Raw genomic sequence first — 16220 nt, 5'->3', positions numbered from 1 at the left:
ATAGTTCAGGAATCTGCTTTTTTCTGTTTTCCTCAGTGAGCAAATTTGGCACAGTCAAGCTTGAACATCCTTGTTCCTGTACTAACAAAGTTTTCTTGGGCAGTACACACAATTTATCTGTAGAGTTTAGGTAAAGTTTTATCTAAATTCTCTGCACATTCTTAGGCCATTTAGATATGCTCTGTGCATACTGAATAACGTTATTTAGGTCAGTTCACTCAGCTGGTAAACCTAAGGTTGATGGCATAAAATCATTAACTTCCAAGTTAAGGAGTCCAAGGAGCTACACATATCTGTGTTCAATTCTGCTGGCACTTTCTGACCTTTGTGAGTTACTTGTTTGTTTTCATTTAAGCAATAGTTCGAAAAAAATTAACCATACCCTACTGTAACCTTCTTGATAAAAAAGCTGGCTCAACTTCAGGATTTTTTTAATGTTCAGTTTTGTTTGTTTATTTTATTTTTTTACTATATTGAGTTGGAAGGCATTTCTTATTAAATAAATAAGATTTTATACTCTGGCTTTTGCTGGTATATTTTTCTTGGCACCTGTCTCAAGTGTCTTTCTTCAACAGTCTGCAACATCTGAGGCTGAAGCTGGTTTAGAAAAAAGGATTTATTGACACTGAAAAAGTCAGCTATGGACTATTTTAAGTTTCTGGAGGAAAACATAATATTTATTCTAAGTGTAATTATCTTTCCACATAGTAGCTGGGATTTTTTTCCTTCAAAATGTTAACTCTTGTATTAAGCCTTTGCAATCTATACTAAAGAAAGTTATGCATTCTGGACAGGAAATGCACATGATGAAGAGTGAAAGAACATTGCTGTTTAAGTAATTTGTGATGGTTTTCTGGCTGGTTGCTTATAACTTTAATTTTGTTGCATTACTTACTGCAGGGCATGGAAGTCCTGGTTATGTACCAGTTCTCTGCTGAAGAGTTGATAACATAAGTAACTCTAACAAGATCCCTATTTATGAAAAACAACCCAATGGGCTTATTGACTAATGCTGCATTTTAGATCAAACAGTAGTGAGCATGTTCACAGTATTACTGTATTGATTAAAACCCAGCAGTTTATGATAGCCCTGTCTTTTGAACTTTGTCAGTATGGTATGCTATGGTATTCACAACTGAATATTTTTTGTTCTCTAGTGTCACACATGGCTAATGAAGCAAGGCCCTGCCCATGTGATATTGGAGACAGGTTTGACTATGGAGGCCGTGGGCAGGAGGTACAAGTTGAGCACATCAAGGCATATGTCTGCAAACCACCTGCCAGCACAGACAAAGCTGTGATTGTGATTCATGATATATTCGGATGGCAACTCCCAAACACCAGATACATGGCTGATATGCTAACAAGTAATGGATACATGTAAGAAATACTACTGTTTTCAAAGTGTCTTTTTAATAAGAAAGCTTGTTGAACCACCTATTTCCTTTTTTCATATAAACCATACAAACACAAATAATTTCATAGGCTTTCCTTACACCTTTCTCTGAAGAGTTTCCTGTTAAAACAGTGCAAGAAATCTAAAATAATGGAGTAGACCTACCATAACAAGTTAGTAGGCAAGCACAGAGGAAGAGAGGGGGAAACAGAAAAATCTTATTCTGCATCTGTCATCCTCCATGAGCCTGAAGCAGTCTGCTTCTTTTCTCTGATGTAGCTTCTGTGCAACTTAGCTGTTCTGGTAAAAATTCCAGAGAAACTAAAGGTCTTTCTGCAAAGGTAAAGGGTGCCAGCTTGTGCCAAAAAAAAGAAACAAGTTATCAAATATGTGAAAAGCATATTTGGTATCCTCTTTCTGTATTACTGGGTTAGCATTCCTTCTAGCCCAAATGTATGTACCGTGTAAAGTGTAGTCTGTTTCCTTTGTTGGGTTTTAAGTTTGGTAGGAAACCACTAAGGATTTTCAGTTACAGTTAGCTGTTTATCAGACTAATTAATGAATTTTAACAGAGCAAAATGTATCTGGTCTTATTAGACAGAAAAATATTGAGGGCTGGTAGTATAATGCTTTGATGTAGATTGAATACTATGTGTATTCAATAGAATGAATTTGCTGTGTAGTACACATGGAATTCCCTTTAATCCTTTCTCAGTATTATTTCATAGGCATAAAATATTTTCATTTTTCTTGCAGAGCCATCTGCCCAGATTTTTTTGTGGGACAAGAAGCTTGGAAACCTTCTAATGACTGGGCGACTTTCAATGACTGGCTGAAAACCCGAAATGCTGGAAAAATAGACAAGTACAACTGTTGTTTCTTGTCCAGCGAGTGGACATCCTTATTTCATAGGAATATTTGCCTCAGTAAAGACGTAGTATTAGATCCTAAAATATTAGTGGGTCCAGTATAGCTGGATGTCCAGCAATAGAAATATCATGCAGCTCATAGTTATGTGAGGGGTGCTTTTCTGAGAGAAGTAGAAGTTTGAGCAAGAATAGAAGTGCCCACTCTTTACCTGTGCAGGGAGTAGAAGTGAAATTAATGACTCAAAAGAAACAGCAAAGGTTAGAAAATGCAGCTCACTCCTTCCACTTCAGTTTGATTCAGGTCCTGCAGGTAGGCACAACTTCCATGGATTTTAGATAGGATGCAAATGCAATCACCAAACACTGTGTAACTAGAGAATATTGGTCCTGCTCCCAATCAGACCACAGCGAGTTCAAAGCATACTATTTTCCCACTCTCCTAGCTATCTTTTTTCCAGTTTTATCTCACATGTATCTTGATTGCATTATGTCACTGCTGATTTAGAAGCCATGATTTCAAATTTGCTTCCACAATTTCATAGAGTATTTGTCTTCCTGGTGAGAGATAGTTTACCTATAAGTCACATTTGTGATAACAGGATGCTCTTGACTGGCTGTGTGTCTCAAACTTTTGTGTTAGCCTATATGACAAGTATGGCTATTTGTGGAATTAATTGGACCACTGTTTATAAAATCACCTTGCATCCTAGTAACAGTGATCTAGGAATCTAGATCTCTTGTCTCCTCCCCTGGCATTTCTCTTGTATTTTAGAATAAATAATAGTAATGCTGTGGGTTGACCCTAGCCAGAAACCAAGCATCTGTACTGCCACTCACTTGCCCCCCCAAGAGGAACAGGGGGCAGAATAGGAGAAACAAAGCAAGAAAACTCATGGGTTGAGATAAAGACAATTTGATAAGGAAAGGAAAGAGAAAAACCATGAGTGATGCAAAGGCATTCACTCCCTCCCAGGAGCAGACTGACTGAAGCCAATCTGTGATCAGCAGCCACCATGGAGGCCAGGGGAACAGAGCTAGAGCCTTAATTCAATTTCATTTGCATGTCTCAGAGAAGTTGATGTCGTCCTCAAGTATCTACGGGACCAATGTGGTGCAAAGAAGATTGGTGTCATTGGCTTTTGTTGGGGTGGAGCAGCAGTGCAACATCTGATGCTGAAAAATCCTCATTTAAAGACAGGGGTGTCCCTCTATGGTAAGCCTGAAATATACCTATTACATTCTGAGCAGATATGACTGGTGCAGGAACTAATTCTGTAATGTTATTACTGAAACAAAATTCAGTGCGACATCTAATGGAAGAAGGTGATTTTATTATAAGCAATTTGATTTTGCACACACATTTTTTCAAGTAATCATAACCAGCAAGATCTGTGCATTCAAGTGGCATGACCAGGATCACTTCTGTAAAACAGCATATGAAGCACACCAAATGCCAAGGCCTCACTGTGGCTGAGGTTCCTCTTGGCTGGCGATGACAAAAGGGTTTCTGGGCATATCTTTTAGATGTTTTAGGCAGTGGTCCCTTGTTACTAATAAAACCAAATTTTTAACTGTTTTAACACTTGTACTTTCACACTTTAGTTCTCAGAATGCATTTAAACTACCTTTGATATCTTTGTTATAAACCTCCATAATTCTACATAACCCAAAGCAATTTAAAATAATTTTAGGTGAAAGAAAGTTGAAGGCATTTTTCCAGAAAGCTTATGGGGACTGTTTTGCTACACTGATTTGCTGGTCAGTTGAGTCAATTCAACAATGCTACTTGCCAAGTTTTACTTTTTTGTTATAATCAGGAATTAAAAGAGTGGCCAGGGTGATAGCTGGTTAGTTGTACTGTTACTTAAATTCAAATATATTTGAATAGTCAAAATTGCAATGTCAGTTTGTTATGAATTCATCTCAGTATAAATATGTGTACACTGAAATCCTAACCATGTATCTGGAATGATGAATATTTGCAATTATCTTTAAAAATGGCCTTCCCAGGCTAGAGGTGAGCAGCTCTAAAGTGTCTGTCTTTCACAGAGCCCTGTCTCTGAGAGTGATCAGAGGCAGTTGCCCAAAGAAAACCACAAAAATGGGGCAAGTGTAACATTTTTTCCCTTTTTCACACAGAACTGTTTTTTTCATCTTTAATAACATGCCAAACATCCCACAACAAAAGGGACTTTAAGCAAAATGTGTTTAATTCCATTACAAACTGATCAACCCTAACTGATCAAAATGTCTTGTAGTTTGACTGTATAGATTTGGTAGTGCTTTAGCCACTTTAAGTAACATGACTCATTGTATATGCCTCTCCTTCTTCCCTAGGAGTGATCAGGCACTTTGAGGACAAATCCGATTTGCTGCATCCCACCTTCTTCATTTTTGGTGAGAAGGATGACATCATCCCACTGGAGCAGGTGAGTTTCCCATCAGAGATATTTGTCTTTTTAGTGCTTTTCATGCTTGGTATTTAATGGAGAGAAACTAGAAAACTGATTTGTACTTTTCTTCCTCTTTCACTAGCTCTTGCAGTGCTTCTACACAATTTATGTTGTTTACCTACAAATCAAAAAGTTTTACAGTGACATTTAAAATGTTTTCTGTTTCTGTTTGAAAATATGAATGACTGTAATCAGTTTCTAAGAAAAGAGCAAGAATCCAAAGGAAGACCTCTGTCAATTTTTAGATAAGAGACCATCTTTAGTGATACTGATGGTCCATAAAATCAGCAGAAAATCCCCACCTGTACCATTGGCATCATATTGCAGGAGAGTTAAAAATCCTGTGACTATCATTTTCCTTTTCCTACTCTCCTGCAGAGCTTCTCCTTTCTGATGCTCTGTCAACAGCCTTTCTCTGGAGCCTGGGTGGAGAATGACTGGAGAAAGATGGTTATCTGCCAAGGGGATCAAAGAGGAACACATGTTTTTATTGAATCGTGTTGGCTTTAATTTTCCTACCAAACATGCCAGTCACTTTGAACTGTTGATTTTGTATCTGTGCCTCTCCTCCCTCAATTTCAAGTTAATTCCAACTCTTGCCCCATTTTTTTTTAGTGTGAAGTCTAGTAGCAGTAACTTGTACAGTGATGAGTACACACTAACCTTCTCATCATGCTAAGCAATATGGTTTTTACCTTTCCAAGGTGTTATTACAGTAATCCATATACTTTTTCACATTTTATACAGTCACATGCTGTTATTTTACTGGAGGAAAAAAAGACTAGTTAAATAAAGGAAGTGCAGTAACAGAAACACATTTAGGTTTAAAATTAAAAGAGAAAACAGAGGCAAGGACACACTGTATCTGTCTTCCTGAAGAGTAAAAAACCAGGACAATTTGAGGACTGTATAGAACATGTTAACTTTGCACTCAACCAGCATGGAACATTCTGTGTTACAGGTCACCTTACTGGAGCAGAAGCTAAAACAAAACTGTAAAGTTGATTATGAAGTTAAAATTTACCCTGGACAGACACATGGGTTTGTGCATCGCAAAAGAGAAGATATCAATCCTCAAGATAAACCTTATATTGAGGAGGGAAGAAAGGATATGATCAACTGGCTGAATAAATATATTTAGCATAAATTAATGTCCCAAAACAAAATCAATTGTAGGAAATCAGAAAATAATATAGACTATATTGCTTAAAATGTTCTTACAAGCATAGAAATATTTTGTAAAGCTCTTCTGCAATAACACTACTTATTTAAATTTACCTTCCAAGTAGATGCTTAGAAATGGTTTTTCAAAGGCTGAAAGCTATAAATGTAAAAAAAAGATTATTAAATTTGATCTTGTGTATCTTAAAATTGTTAGAATCTCATGTAGAATATTTTCTAGCATCTGAAAGTTTAATTTTTTTATATCAGTGTCAACATGATTAAAAAAAATTGAAACTCTGCCCATGCTTGAGAAATTCTCTCCTTAAAGGTATGTTTAGTGTTCTAGAGCTGTGAGATTTTCAGCTCCAAAACTTTCAGCTTTTAGGTAAATATACTTATGGGTTAGAAGGATGGGACATTTCACTGGAAACAGAATATCCTATTCAGAATTCATAGGGTGCTACGAAAAGGAAAGGGGAAGAACAATGGGAAGAACTGAAAAGGAGCTGCAAAACATTGGGAACCATGAATGAAGTGAGGAGACTAGGGTAACATGCAGGGCCAGAAAATAAGGAGAATAGGACACAAAGAGACTGTGAAGAGCAGGGAAACTTGGCAGAGAGAGAAGAACAAATTATGAAAATGATGCCCTCCCTGATCCTGCCCTTGGTCTGGATCCATGTGGCTTCCCAATGACCTACAGCTGAAAGGAAGGACTAGACAGTGACTTCTGTGCTTCCTACCAGTCCTGATATGGTTCTGTACTCAGCATGTAGAAGAGAAACAGTTTCACATGGGAGAACTGCAGACACCTCCATTCACTGGTGCAGGCACATCTGATGCATGTACAGCTCTGAGGAAAGGGAAGATAACAAAGCATAAGCCTTCCTGGAAGGAAGCAATGTGAGTATGTCGTTCAGATTGTCTGTAAAGTGTAAATTCAGTTCCCAGCTGTGGATTCAAGCCCAAATTATCAGAGTTGCTATGAGAACAGAGAGAGATGCTGAAACTGAACTGAAAGAAAAAAATAAAAGTAGCCCCACTAAGAGTACTTTGGTGCAGAGCTCCCGTGGTACGAGTGATGGGAATTTGGTGCCTACTTCCTCTCTACGCCTTCAGAAGCCTCCAGCACATTTTACTTACGTTCTTGTTTCTCAGATTTGACACTGAAGTGTATCAAAGCCCACTGAGTAACAGAAAGCTGAATTTCAGAAAGCAGGGAGTGGAATGGGCTAATAAAGCTCCACAACAAAGTTCCCCTTTCAGACCATGGAGCAGATGGTGGCACCTGTGGCAATACATTTCCTTTCTTTCCCTTCCTACCACCGTTATCTTAAAAGCTGGTGAGGAAATTTTGCATCTGGGCTGGTAGTTTGCCATAAACTTCAGCAAAGCTATGATAATGTTATTTGTTAAGGGGATTGCAGATTATTCCAAGTGCACTAATAAACTGTTCTTCAGTTTTACTTCCAGGTGTTGAGCTTACAGATTGTTGAAGTTTTCTTTAAGGTTCTTTCTTTTATTTTCCAGAATCCTTAGAAAATGAATAAAGTTGCTAAGATACTTAGATGGGTGGCTAACTACAAGTAAAACCCTATGTCTTTCAGGAAAGACAAAATATTATTGCTTCCTCTGACTCCTGGCACTGGTGTTTGCAAGGAGAAAGAGCTGCAGGGGGAAGGGATAGTTTGCATGTTCTACACATTTGCAGACTCTAGTTTGTAATACTCTGTAATGTTGCTTTGGAGAGCAGTGAGCTAAGAAAGCTCTGTTAGTAGGACAGCAGCTAGCAGCTTAGAGTGGGTTACTAGTGCAAGGTAAGGTGATCCTGTCAGATGACTTGAATAGCATGAGAGCTTGTTATTGTCTCCCTTTTCCCAATTTTGTTCACCCAGCTGGTTTATCTCCAACTTTGCTCAGAATCTTTCTTACTGAGAGACACAGATCTACACTGGGTGAAAATTAAAGGGACAGGCTCACTTATGTCTGTTTTCCACTACAGGTGGAATCAATTTCTGGCTCCACAGGAGAAGGTAAAATATAGCTCACCTCCTGCTCAGGTGTGCCCCTGATGTATGCAGGATGTATGTCACACCAGTATCAGATGCGATAACCAAAAGAACATTCTCTCTTTGTAGGGGAATATAACAAATATTGTAAGAAAAAAAATAAAATAAAATGATGGAACCTTCTTTGTTAATGTAAGTACAAAATCACATCATTAAAATCCCTCTAAACCAGAAAAATGGAAATAACAGCACCCTGCAGCAACATTATTTGTTGCCACTTGTTCCAGATGACACTTTGCTGATGTCCCTTTGCCATGTAACACCAAGAATCATAGAATCATAATTGTGGGAAGAGCAGAGCATTCAAAAACCTCAATGAGAAGGAAAAGCAGCAGTGTGAACAACAGGAAAAGAGACTTGGGGATGGCCCTTGAAGGCCACCTTCACTAGTCCACGTTCACCTTACCTGTGCAGATTTTCTTTGCTTGCCAAGGATTTGTTGAATAAGTCTTGTCATTCTGTGTGGACAGAGAGCTGAAAAAAAAACAAGCAAGTGAAAGGTGGTATAAAAAAAGAAATAGGAAAGTGAAAGAGAGATGGTAAGGCAGGGCATGCAGACATGGGGCTTCCAGGTGGGGAAAGACATTGGCAGTGATGGGTGTTTCCTGAAAGTCACAGGTATCCCATGCCTCTGCTCCATTTCCCTGACTTAATGGTCCAGGAATCAGCCTTGGATAAACACTAGATAATATTAGCAGAGGTACCTCAGTTGGAGAGGAGCAAAAAGTCAGCAGTACCAAGTGGAGGTAGAGCCCCTCTGTGGAGGGAGATAAAGGGGGATCTTCTTCAAAGGAGAGGCAGTGAGTCAGCACTGCAGAGGCAAGGCAGGGGACATTTCTATTTCCAGGTGCCTGAGAGATTTAAGGAGATAAACACTTATTGCTGTCACTAAGCTTTTCTCCATAACACTGTGAGCAATGGCACTGTAAGAGACAGGTGGCCTTGTGTTGCTTCATGGCTGTTGCTGGGTGATTTGTAGATCTAATGCCAAAGTGCAAAATTAAATTCCCAGTAACTGCTCAACGCAAGAGAATGGCAGGAAGTAGTCAGCAAACTTGGTGGGATGATGGAGGTTAATCCTCAGTAACACAAAAGATTCTTGGAGAAAAATGGCCATCTGGGATTTTTCTCACCCACCCCCTTCCCTTGCTGAGCCCTAGTTTCACTGCCTTCCCAAATGTACTTATCCTGCTGGGCTGATGCCAAGTGGTACGTGTAAAGGGGGCTTAAGAGAAACATGTTAGGATGTTTCGGTAGAAAGTCAAGGACTGGGAAAGCAATTCAAAGCAGAAGGAAGTAAACCAGGAATGAACAAAACAGAATAAGTTTTAAATACTATTATTTCTTCCCTCCATACAGACTGGGGAATGATGGGTCTGAAGACAGGAAAAGAGCTGGAAGAAAAATGAAAGATGTCTCTCCTGGTTCATGCTATACCAGTAGGAAGGAGGTGGGGAGGGCTCAGCAGAACCCTGCAGGCCGATGGGGTGGAGAGGGTACCATCCCCAGCCTTATTGCTTTCCAGCTGGCTCAGATTGCTGGTATTTGCTATTCCCATGATATCTCTGGTAGCATCTGTCTGATGTACTAATGACAAGATGCTTCATTCACCACTCAAGAGAGGGATTAGGGCTCAAATCGCCATTCCGGCTTGTCACTCACCAAGGAATTAAAATCTTCTTTGAATGTGGAATTTACTGACCCTGCGGGAAAGCCTAAGACTAAAGAAATGATGCTTTAAACATGAGATCACTGACATAAAATAATGCATTAGCTGGAGAGCGTTCAGCTTTCCAAGCTGTGGTGGAGAGCCACTGGACACCACTACACAGGCACCTAACTCATGCTCCAGCCATTTCCTCCTCTGGAGGAGTAGCAAGAGTATGGCGCAGGGACCCCAAGAGATAGATAGCTTTAAAAGAGTTTACATGGCCATTATGGAAGAGGCTTTGATCTGGGTCTTTCCTAAGGAGGAAAGGATCTACTTAATGTCCTGGTTTATCACAGACAGCTGGGCACGGTCACAAGTCTGGGTCAGGGACTGTGCAGAACACCACTCTGAATTTCACCTGAGCAGAAGACTAATGCTGATAATGATGACTAAAGTGAATTTATATAGATGTGCCCACATGGGAAGAACAGCTTCGTCTGCTATATCAGCTGTGCCATGAGGTTTTTCAGCAGAAGTGAGCTGGTGCTGAACTAAATGTGCACAATGGTAGAGAGCAGCAATATCTGAAGAAAGATGGTTGGGCAATGGTACACAGTCACTTTGGATGCTCTAGATTCCTCCAAAAGTTACTGGAATCTGTGGTTTTAGAAAGTCTGCAGACACTGCCCTGCCCACCTCCACCTCCCAATAATCTTTGAAAAAATGTCTTTAAAATTGTCCAGGAAATAAAATCCTTTAAATAATGAACTCTGGATTCAAGGTCTTACTATTTTGTGTTGGTTGTGGGTTTTTTAAAGTTGGTTGGTTGTGGTTTGGTTTGGTTTTTTGAGGCTGTTTTTTTAGTTATTATTCTAGGTTTACCTTCTGATCATACAACACATAATTTTCTTGCAATAGTTCTGAATTTATCCTCTTTGGAAAATGCATACAATTTGAGCCAAAATATGCTGCAAGTTGAAGCAATTCTGTTGTAGTTGATAGAGTTACTATGTATTGATGGAGGTACGAAAGCACAAGACATGACTCAAGGTCGAAATTTTTTTTTTTTTTTTGATGGGCTCCTTTCATCTCTGGAACAATCCCTACTAACATCTCTGCATCAGTGGCTCTCTCCAGCTCTCTGATGGGGGAGGACTCTTAGGCTCCCATGAGTGAAGCCTGTTTTCCTGTGATCACTGAGCCTGATAAACTCTTTGGAAGACTTAAACTGTATCTGAGCTCCCCTAGAGGTGAAATACAGCTGGCAACTTATAGCTTATGCCATGTCTGCAGATCATCCCTTGGTGGCAGGTCCCTGGATGGGCTAAGCAAACTGAAAAACCTCCAGAGCGCACAGCAGTAGGGAGATCCCACAGCTCCTACATAGTAAGAGGGTAAGACCAGGCTACCAGTGATCAGGGTCTTTCTCAAGTCAGCCACAACTGTCCTGCCTCCTTTTTTTGTGTGGAGAACTGTGGCTGCAGGAATGTTGAAGTTGAAATCCCTACCCCTGCCATACATGTCCATCCAATAGCATCTCAGAATGTTAGGGAGATTTTTACGCCTCTTTTGATTCTGCCTGCATTTCTCCATGCCTCCTTGCTATTCCTTTTTGCCTCAGGCCCTCAGCCACCCATGTATCTAGGTGTTCACTTAGTATCATGTCATGCCAGAGCTTGATCACTGGACCCAGTGACAAGCAAAGCTAAAGTTCAGACTCTGGAATGTCCCCAGTTCAGAAAAACTAAGTCTTGAAGGTCTTAGATGTAACAGATCACTTCTGTGGAACTGAATTCAAAGCAGCTAAATTAATCTATATATTAATGCACTTTTCCTTAGTTTAATATCATCTGCTATCATCATTTGGGTCCAGTTTCCACATAATTTATTTTTCTAGATCATAGAATCATAGAATTTTAGGGGTTGGAATGGAATTTACAGATTATCTAGTCCCAATCCCCCCTGCCATGGGCAGTCTTGAATTCTTATCTCTTCCCCTCAATAGTATCACCTTGCAGTTGTAGCAACAGACACACCAACAGCCATGCTGCTGGGAACAGGACAAAAGAATTCGGCTTGAGATGTGAATTTGACAAGACATCAGACTTTAAATGTTTATCCCAGGGAGTTAAGGAAGCTTTTAAAACTCCTTTCTTTTATGTCTTCCTGGAAGACATACCTACAGTTACAAACAGATGAGGATAGTTGCTTCTTCTACCTTCCAGCAGAGGAGTGTGATGTTTGGTGGGGAGATTTTCACTCCTGATGCCGTATTTGCAGTAGATTGGTCAGAGGTAACAGCTCAGTTGGAAGTAAGACCAGACAGATACTTTGAATGTTAATAAGTCGTTAGGACTCCATGACATTTGCCTGAAAGTCCTCAAGGAATTCAAATGCGAAAACTGCGAACTGCCGGCCAAGCTGTATAACCTGTCTGTCATTAATGTCTCTGTGCCCGAGCACTGATGGATTGCTAGAGTAACCCCTCCACTATAAAAAATGACTGGTGAGTCTGACTTCCATCCATAGTAAGAGAGAGGTGTCCGTTATAAAGAGTAAGATGACTATGTGAATAACAGCCTGGTGAGAAAAAGTAGGTGCGGCTTCTGTAAAGGGAAATCCTGCATCATTGCCATGCTGGTGTATGTGAGAGTCTCAATAAGCACAGGAGAGGGGATCACAGAATCATAGAATAGTCAAGGGGGGAAGGGAACACAGTGGGCTATCTTGTCGAATTCCCTGCTCAAGCAAGGACATCCTAGATCATATTGCACAGAATTGTGTCCGGAAGGTCCTTGAATATCACCACATGGGAGACTCTACAAGGATCCAGAAGATATAATACATTTAGACTCCCAAAAAGCCATTGACAGATTTCTCACCAGAAGTTCTAAAGGAACTAAGTTAATAAAGGGTTGGAGGAAATGTCCTTTTATGGAATGAAAGCAGAGTAAAGGACAAGAAGCAATAGGCAGGGAGCACAGCACTTTCCGTAGGGTGGAGAAGAGATAAGCAGAGACATGAAGATAAGAGAAGAGAAGAGAAGAGAAGAGAAGAGAAGAGAAGAGAAGAGAAGAGAAGAGAAGAGAAGAGAAGAGAAGAGAAGAGAAGAGAAGAGAAGAAAATAACTTCAGTTTGAAACGAGCTACAAGGATCATCAGTCCAGCTGCCTGGCCACTTCAGCGCTGACCAAAGGTTAAAGCATGTTGGTAAGGGCATTGTCCAAGTGCCAGTTAAACTCTGACTGGTTTGGGGCATTGATCACCTCTCCAGGAGTCTGTTCCAGTAATTGACCACCCTCTTGGTAAAGAAATGCTTCTTAATGCCCAGTCTGAACCTGCCCTCGTGCAGCTTTGAACCATTCCCATGTGTCCTGTCACTGGATCCCAGAGAGAAGAAATCAGAACCTCCCTCCCCATTTCCCCTCCTCAGAAAGATGTAGATAGCAGTGAGGGTCCCCTCAAAGCATAGCCCATGGATTGCTCTTGGGACTTGTTTTATTCAGCATCCTCATGGATGGCCTAGAGAACTGACAGAACTGTGGAATCTCCAAGACTGAGGATGCCACTACCTTCCTTTAGGTGGTCAAATACTGTTCTGATATCAAGGAACTTCAGAAGGATCCCCCAAACTAAGTGGTTAGGCAGAAAGGTATCAGATGAACTTTAGCATAGACAGATGTAATGTACATGGCATTTTTGGAAAATAGTCAAGTGTATTCCTCCATGATGCTGAACTCAGCAGTTGCAGATCAGTAAGAAGATCCTAACTTGTCATGTAGTACTCTATGAATGGACTTATGCAGCAGCAGCCAAAGTAAATGTTGGGTATCCCTGGCAAGAGGATTGAGAGTTAGACAGAGGGTATCATTTTAGCACCTTCACGCATCCTGATCTTAAGTGGTGGAGTTAGAGAAAGCACAGGAGCTGTCATCCTGCCAGGGAGAGACTGAAAAGATGACAAGCTAGCCCAGGACAATCACTTGCCAGGTATTTAAATACCAGGCAGGGAGTTGCTTTGGGAGAAATGGTTACAGAGTGGAGACATGGAACTTATTGCCTGACTTGCTTTTCCCAAGGGGTGCTGCAGCATATTTGTGCCACCACAGCATTTCATGAGAATGGCTGAACCAGATCAGAAAAAACCACTATTAAATACTATATCCTGGCTGTGAAATGGTCCAGTGACAAATTCCTTGTGGAAGATATAAGAGCCAGGAGGAACGTAGTAAAGAAGCCATGCTGGGTGAGGAAGCCTTCTGTTTTGGACATGCCTCTAGTTCTTTTGTCTTATCTTTTGAAGAGACAGTGAGCAGTAATTTTCAGCTATTTATTCCCCCCAGGGTTTTATCATATCTATTTATTTTAGCAATTATAATTTCTCTACTCTGTCCACTTTTCTTTAGAGAAGAAGGCAATGTTGCAGGCAGCCAGGAGCTCACATTACTGAATGTCTTTCACATAAAAACAGACAAAACGTTTTTCCAGGAATAGCCTTGGCTGAAGCAGCCCTGGGGACACCCATGGGGACAGCTCCCTCCCTCCCAATTTTGTGGACAGCCCCAGGAAAGACCCATGCAATGTTTTGTCATTAGACAAGACAGCAACACTGGGGGCAGCGTCCCACCAGCAGTGGTTCCTAGGGACTGGTTGGTGGAAGGTGTTTTGCAGGGTGCTGGCCTGCTGCCCTGTGAAGGTGAAGCTGAAGAGATGAGATGAAGTAGCACAGGAGAGAACAGCCTTCCTCAGGGACTGCGAGCATCCTTTGCCTTCCAGACCATTGCAGAGGCAGACAAGAAGCTGCTGAAAATTTTAAAAATTGAGATATAGGCAGGAGCCATCATTTTGCCTTGTCCCAAGGGCACTGATAGGTCTTGGTGGCCCTGACCTGGGCCTCCATCTGCAACCTTTGCCCATGGGACCAGGAGTCCCATTTCACCTCAGCCCTAGGCTTTTAGTCCCTGCCTGAGCTGTATTGTGGTCTGTCCCTACTGCTTTCACAGCTATTCCTGGCCATAGACACTGTTTGTCTGGACACTGGCAAATGGAAAGACTTCCTGGCTTGATCTCAAACATGCCTGGCAATCACTGGACCCTGACTGGCACTGGGAACCACTGTTAGGACTGACCCTGACCCGCAAACCAACTTCTCAGCTGGACCTTGGTCCTGTTTTGCCACCACAGTCTCACCTGATGATATGGACTCTCAGTTGAACCTGAGTCCATCCCTGGGCCTGCCTGATCTCACCTTGTAGGAAACTATGGGTCAAGACTTGGCTGAAGAGACCTTGTCCTGCCAGCCTTGGCATCTCCCTTGTCTTCTGGATCCCTGACACTTAGGAGCAGCTGGCTCATCTCTCTGTCCTGACAAAAGAAAGCTTTCCCAGCAAAACATGTTGTCCCTGTCCCACCAACCAAGTCCCACTCTTTTTCTACAAGTCCAACCTTTTTTTCCTGCAAGGCCTCACCACAACTCTTCCCTTCCCAGTATCTGTCTCCAAGCCACCCAGAGTCCCACTAATGGCACCATCTCAGCAGGCTAGGGTAGGAGCTGCAAGCTGAGTTGCCTCCTGAACAGTGTAACTATAGGTGTACCTGTGCTGACAAATAAATCATTAAATTGAATGGAGAAGGCTGATGTGCACTCTGGTTACTGGGTATTGTATATTGTTTGAAGCCCTGGAGACAGGCTGGGAGAGAATAAAGATTAAAAATACAGCTATTGTGAGTCTCCATCCCTGTGCTGGGGTGGAAAGGCACCTCAGCATTGCTCTGAGGCATTGGGATCAGTGCTCATGGATTTCATTGTATTAGTACTGCCTCTTGCAGTCATTCTGCACCCAATGCACTTAACAGCAACGTGAAGGGAGTAGGTTGAAATAGAACTGAGGAGCGTGTTTTGAAGCAGGTATGCTGATCAGTGGGTGGCCAGAGGATTCAAGTGTGAGGGGCTTTGCCAAAGACAGGGAGCATGGTTGGGAAGTAGTTCTGGGGAGCAGGGCCTGGGCTCAGAATGACTGCTGTGCTAGCTGGCAGGCGAGGTGGGACATTGTGCGGCACTGTCAGGAAGGCGGCCAGCAGATTCCTCAGCGATGGGGTAGCGATGAATGACCTCAGAGCACAAATGGTCTGTGCAGCTGGTGGACTCCTCTGAACACCCTGCCTGTGCTGAGGAGAGCTCAGGGTCTCAGCTCTTTTCCCAAGAGACAGCCCACACCTTATAGTACCCTGCAGATTGGCTTGCCTGCCTCCCTGCTGAGGCTATGGGGGAGGAAAGTGTTGGCAGCTCATAGAATTATTAATGGGAGAAGTAGGAAGGCAATGGGGAAAGTCAAAGAATGATTCCCACCTCAGCATCAGGCACAAAACTGGTTCTGAAAAAGATTGAGGAAAATTTAGGGCTGGAAATGAAGGGATTGTGACTTCTCTGTAAAGCTGCTATCCGTGATGTGCTGGGTAAATGCTTATGGTCCATTTGAAAATATATAGACAAACTGAGTATTTCCATAGACTACAATATTAAAAGAGCAGTGACATTTTAGGTCCTGGTAAAGCGGCTAAATGTTCACATTTAAGCAGCTTTCTACCACACATACCCCCTGCTGATGGGCCTCCATAT

The 16220-nt window shown here is 41.6% G+C and overlaps 1 protein-coding gene across 1 annotated transcript; it reads left to right on the top strand.

Moving 5' to 3' along the window:
- Positions 1-790: 790 nt before the first annotated feature.
- Positions 791-5961, top strand: CMBL (carboxymethylenebutenolidase homolog (Pseudomonas)). Its single transcript, XM_009077384.1, has 6 exons — positions 791-842; positions 1158-1380; positions 2153-2260; positions 3336-3478; positions 4603-4694; positions 5680-5961. Exons 2-6 carry the CDS (start codon positions 1166-1168, stop codon positions 5857-5859), a joined length of 738 nt encoding a protein of 245 aa, XP_009075632.1. The 5' UTR covers positions 791-842; positions 1158-1165; the 3' UTR covers positions 5860-5961.
- Positions 5962-16220: the final 10259 nt, after the last annotated feature.

Source organism: Acanthisitta chloris, unplaced genomic scaffold (genome assembly GCF_000695815.1).
Source record: "Acanthisitta chloris isolate BGI_N310 unplaced genomic scaffold, ASM69581v1 scaffold6696, whole genome shotgun sequence".
Lineage (NCBI taxonomy): Eukaryota > Metazoa > Chordata > Aves > Passeriformes > Acanthisittidae > Acanthisitta > Acanthisitta chloris.
Note: the sequence above shows the minus strand (reverse complement) of the source record. Positions and strands in the feature narration are given on the sequence as shown.